Raw genomic sequence first — 6,002 nt, 5'->3', positions numbered from 1 at the left:
CCTCATCATGAATAATCGTAAGATATTAACTAATAATATTTTTAGAACTACGGTTGGTCTTTGGTATTATATTTAATAGTATTTTGGTTTAGATTTTATTATTATAGTCCAACCCAATAAAAAATAAATATCAACCCATTTGTTGTGTACCCTATTTAGTTTGGAACCCAATAAAAAATAAATATCAACCCATTTGTTGTGTACCCGGACACTTGAATTTTAATCATAGATTCACCGCTGTTCACTTTGTTACTTTCCATAAGCTTTTTGTGGTGAAAAATCTCATATGGATACTTTTAGATGGGAAAAATCAAAGATCCCAAAATTGAAAGAAAAATACACATTAACGACCAAAATTGTAAAAATAAAAGCTTAGTTCCCAAAACTGAAAAACAAAGAAACGTAGAAAGCACTTGTAATTCACTATAGCTATTATTCAGATTTTCTTATTACCGTCGGATCCAGATGTAGTTGCTATTAAAGGTACAGATTGCCCAAGAACACCTTAATAATTCTGAGCCGCGATATACAGAATAATTCATCAAAAGGAAATGTTGGTGTTTAGATCTTCGAAGACGAGTCTTCAGTGTGCGTTCCCAAACAAGCCCTAAATATGGAAGAAAAGCACAATTCACCGGCGACCGCCACCGAAACGGCACTACAATCGTCGGCTGAGCCACCATCTTCAAGGAGAAGAGGCGGAGGTTTGAAGAGGAAAGCCTCGAATATTAGCAACAGCATCACATCCACTCCGCCTCCGTCGTCTTCGAAGCGTCAAACTCGAGAGAAACCCTCCCCAGTACTGTTCCCTCCGATCCACAATGGACCGTGCACCAGAGCTCGCCTACAACCAAATTACACCGATTCCACGGCATTTTGGGACGCGGTGATTGTAAATGGCGAAGGAGAAGGTTCAATGTTGTCCACGCCGGTGGCGGCGAAGGTGGAGGAGGAGTTGATTGCTAGAAAAGAAGCTTGGGAGGCGTTGGAATTGAAGATAGAAGCTGAATATGACGACTTAAAGTCGCGTGATGCTAATGCCCATGTTGCACCAATTTCTTCTGGTAAGTAAATGTAGCTTGTTCAAATCACTTATAATCGTATTCCTTTGTGTGCATGCTTAGTTTGTTTGCAGCTAAATGTTATTGCCTTTGCTTTGTTAAATTTTAAAAATGCATGATCAGCCCAAGTTGTAGTTGTAGTTGAAGTTGCAGAGAATATTGTGTTTCTTAGATTCAGTAGATACGAAATGATGCAGCATTATGATCATGATTTTCAAATTTACGAACCTTAATATGAAAGATAAACCGAGATAATTCAGGATGGATGTATAGGTATCGTTATTGCAATATACCTAGCTTTATCTTATTCAGGCCATCCTACAAAATCATGAATAGAACTTCTTTGCATAGACATCTTAACTCAGAGATATAGTCATACTTGAGTTGAGAAAAACGTTTTTGTTGCCATTAACAATCTTTATCTGACAGCCAGTAGAGAATAGAGATAACTTTTTTATGATTTAAGGGCATGAACATGTTATCTTTTGGCATTAGCGTTGGACATGCTGCTAAGATATGTTCACTATAAACCTATAATTTGTTAGAATTAGCAAAAAGGATATGCAAAATCAGGCTCTTCTTTTAGTACATACTGGAATCAATGTAGTCTTGGGACTTTCTGTATTGGACATTGCCGATTAATAACCATTTTGGGAACTGGGATTCTTTAAGCTGTTACATACTTTATTTCTTAAAGACATTCCAGTTTGCTTTATTGTTATTAAGAATAGCATTGTAGCATAGAAATATTCCTAATTCCTAAACGAAATAAATAGACTTGATCCATATAAATTGTCATACACATACTGCAAACTGACACAAAGACTTTCATAGGTTGGTTCTCATGGACAAAATTTCATCCATTAGAGGAGAGAGCATTGCCTTCTTTCTTCAATGGAAAGTTGGAGAATCGGACTCCTGAAATCTACATGGAGATACGTAACTCCATTATGAAAAAATTTCACACAAATCCCAACACCCAATTAGAAGAAAAAGATCTTTCTGAAATCTCAGTTGGAGAATTAGATGCCAAGAAAGAAGTAATGGAGTTTCTAGACTATTGGGGTTTGATCAATTATCACCCATTCCCTGAGACAGATCTCCCTACCTCCATGGCTGATGCTGAAGAATCTGAAGAAGCTGAAAAAGCTGAAAAAGCTGAGAAAGTAAATTCATTAATACAAAAATTATATGAGTTTGAAGTGGAGCAATTGTGTACGCCAGCTGTCCCGAGGAGTAGTTTTGCAACGCCAGCTGTCACATCCAGGTTGCCTGAGTCAATCATAGCTGATGAATCATTGCAGCCTGAAGGACCTTCTGTTGAGTATCACTGTAATTCATGTGCAGCTGATTGCTCTAGAAAACGTTACCATTGTCAGAAACAGGTCTGTTGTTTCTTTTAGATTTCTATTTCAATGTTAATAATTGTAATTTCATCATCTTTATGTTATTATTATCATAGTTATGTGCTTTTTGTTGACCAAATTCTGTTAGGCAGGCAGATTATGACTTATGTACTGAATGCTTCAATGCTGGAAAGTTTGATTCCGACATGTCACCATCTGATTTCATCCTCATGGAGCCTGCTGATGCTGCTGTTACAAGTAGTGGGAAATGGACAGATCAAGAGACACTACTTCTTCTAGAAGCTTTGGAACTCTTTAGTGAAAACTGGAATGAGATTGCTGAACATGTGGCCACAAAAACCAAAGCCCAATGTATTCTACACTTTGTTCAAATGCCAATTGAAGATACTTTTCGCGATTGTGATGATGAAGATGATGATGATTCAAGTCATAAGGAGAAGGATTTGAAGAAAGATGAAAGTTGTAATGAGAATGAAGAAAAGAAAGAAGTTGATGAAAATGATGAGAAAGTGGAAGGTGATGTGGATGGAATCAGTGATTCTGTTGATGTGAAAGAAACTGAGGAGTCGAAAGCATTGGTGGAGAATGATGATTCGCCTCCTGATGATTCCTCTCCAATGGAGGTTTCGGAATCAGTGATTCCTGGGAATTTGAAAGATAATCAAGAAAATGGTGTGGATATTGCAGTGAAAGCATTGAAAGAAGCTTTTGAGGTTGTGGGGTCTCTTTCTTCCATTGATGAGAAGCTTTCTTTTGCTGATGCTGGTAACCCTGTCATGGCAATGGTAAGTTATTCTTGTTTCTTAGTTTTAAAGTTTTCCAAAAATACCCTTTGTAATTTTAGCTTTTTACAGATTTGACTTGCATATTTTTTATTACAATAACTTTATAAATCATATATTTAGGCAATTATAACCAAAATAAATTATTCAAATATAATTAATTATCATATTATCAAAACAACCATTTTATTAAATAAAAAAACACATTCAACACACATTTTATGCAAATATGGTTTACAAATAATTTACAAGTAACAAATCTTACATATTTATCATTATATAAAAATACCGAATTACAATTTGTGATTTATGTAACAAATAAAAACTGATTTTTATTTTTTCAGGCAGCATTTTTAACTCGATTAGTGGACCCCAACATTGCAACAGCAACAGCCCGAAATTCTTTGAAATCCGTGTCAAGTGGGGCCACTGGCTTGCAACTGTCTGCAAGGCATTCGTTTGTTATTGAAGATCCTATCGATGAGAAGAAGAAACCAGAAGAAACCGAGAGGTCAAAAGGGCATTTCCGTAATTTTCCATTTAATTCAACTTTTTACAAATTTAAACTGACATTAAAAGGTTATATATTATGCAGAGATGATGTACAGGAAGAGGATTCGAAAGAAAAAACTGATTCTGACAAGGAGGGTATAAATGGAAATGAAAAAGAGAAGGGATTGGTGGTTGCTGATGAAAAAAAGGAAGATGGGGTGGTTACAACAGAAGCGGTGGTTTCTAAAAAAGGAAAGAATACACGAAGAAAGAAAGGTAAGGAAGGTAAGGAATCGGTTGTTGTTGAAGAAAGTAATGAGCAAAAATCTGAAGCTGAGAATTTTTCAAATTCTAAAAAAGCGTGTGAAGATTCTGATGAAAGTGTTCCAAAAGATGAGGAGATGTCAGAGAAGACAGAGCCTCATGAACCTAATTATGATACTTCAATGGCTGAAAACACAGAAAATTCAGGTATTTCATTTCTTCAAAACTTACAATGATTATTAAAAGATTATTTTTTATTTAATTGATTGGCAATGTTCATTTATGATGTAGGGGAGGCAGAAGCAAAAGAGTGTAAGAATGTGAAGAAACAAGCACCAGAGGCAGAAACTAAAAATGACCAAAATATCCTTAACATGACACGTGCAGCTGTCACTGCCATCTCAGCTGCAGCAGTCAAGGCAAAATTACTTGCAGATCAGGAAGAAGACCAGATTCGGAAACTTGCCACATCATTGATAGAAAAACAGGTAAAATTTATACTATTTTCAATGATAAGGGCATTTATGTCTTTTTACATAAACACACAAGTCCTAATTCGACCTTTTTAGGTGGGACAAATATTTTTCAGTTTGTCCCATTGACATCAGTCTCGGTCCAATGCATGTCAAACACAGGACAACAGACGTTCTTTTGTGATTCCATTTTGTTCAATAGTAAGGATAAGAAGGGCATTTACGTCTTTTTACATTGCAGTTGCAGAAATTGGAAACGAAGTTGGCTTTCTTCACGGAAATGGATGGTGTGGTGGCACGGGCAAGGGACCAATTAGAACGGTCAAAGCAAAGACTGTACCATGAACGTGCCCAAATAATTGCCGCCCGTTTGGGGATGTCATCCACCACCGCCGCCGCTAGGCCCATCCCACAACCACCAAGGGCAGGAATGTCATTTCCAAATCCAACACAAAGACCTCCAAATCCAAATCCAAATCCAATGACAAATCCCATGACCATGACTCCGCCTCAAAGACCGCCACCTTCAAGACCCATGACGATGGCACCAACGCCACCTCCACCGCCGCCTCCCACAGTCGCCGGAAACCCGTCGTCGGTTGGAATGAAGTGAGGGGAGGGCAAAATTGTAATTTGGCATTGTGTTGTACCACACGAAAGTTCTAACAAGTTTTTAGTGAGTTACAAAGGACTATGGTGGAAATTAAAATCTTGGGTTTCTAATGTTAGAGGTGGTATGTTAATGTTAATGAGTTTTTTTTATTATTATTTTGGATTATGGTTTTTTAATATTTAATGTTTAATGTTGTGTAGATATAGAGGGATTGTAAGTGTGTGTTTTGGAACTAGAAGGGTGTCTTTGTTAACTTTTTAAGGTCTGGGTAGGTATTTGTATGTTTGGTTGTGGATACTTTTTCATTTTTAGTTGTATTTTAGTGTACTTTAATTGTTAAAAGCCATGAATTTTTTGCTTTGTTTGACGTTTGAAAATATGAACTGTTTTGTTAGTTTCTTGCTCTTAGAATATCTCCAATGGATAATTTATAAAATGCTCCCTACTTTTTTATATAATATTTTCACCAACATTTATTTTAAAAATCTTACATGAAAAACTCAATTTAATATATTTTTCTTTTATTTTAAGTAACAAGTTTATCATCGTCCATTTTTTTTTCTAATTTGTCCTTTTTAAATACATATTATATTTTTTACATATATATTCATTTTTGTTTTATATATACTTAATAAAATAGAATAAGTAGTCAAGAAATAATAAACATTTTATCTGTAAATACAAATTAAGGTTTAAAATGAAATATTATTAAGTGTAAGAGACAAAATATATAAGAGCAATAAGTGGTTTGAGTGACGTTTATAAAAATTTCGCATCTCAAATTATAAAAACCTTGTGAATGGGTTTTCCAAATAGCTAAAAGCTTTTGAAAAGCTATAACTAAAAATGGCATCAGAACATTTCCAAATTCAATGGTTGGGGATTTTTTTTATTCTTTTTTTTTCTGCACTACACAGTCTATGTGGCAAAATTTTGTTGCACTTTTGGTC

At 35.4% G+C, this 6,002-nt stretch overlaps 1 protein-coding gene across 1 annotated transcript; it reads left to right on the top strand.

The window, feature by feature from the left end:
- The first annotated feature begins 527 nt into the window (after nucleotides 1–527).
- Nucleotides 528–5,412, top strand: CHB3 (DNA-binding family protein). The gene is made up of 7 exons (XM_079059302.1): nucleotides 528–1,064; nucleotides 1,896–2,446; nucleotides 2,560–3,213; nucleotides 3,555–3,721; nucleotides 3,806–4,173; nucleotides 4,258–4,454; nucleotides 4,681–5,412. The coding sequence occupies exons 1-7, from the start codon at nucleotides 614–616 to the stop codon at nucleotides 5,050–5,052; spliced, it is 2,760 nt and encodes a 919-aa protein (XP_078915428.1). The 5' UTR covers nucleotides 528–613; the 3' UTR covers nucleotides 5,053–5,412.
- The last annotated feature ends 590 nt before the right edge of the window (nucleotides 5,413–6,002 follow it).

The sequence above is a fragment of the Lactuca virosa genome, chromosome 7 (genome assembly GCF_052849685.1).
Source record: "Lactuca virosa cultivar CGN04683 chromosome 7, Lactuca_virosa_CGN04683_v6, whole genome shotgun sequence".
Lineage (NCBI taxonomy): Eukaryota > Viridiplantae > Streptophyta > Magnoliopsida > Asterales > Asteraceae > Lactuca > Lactuca virosa.
Note: the sequence above shows the minus strand (reverse complement) of the source record. Positions and strands in the feature narration are given on the sequence as shown.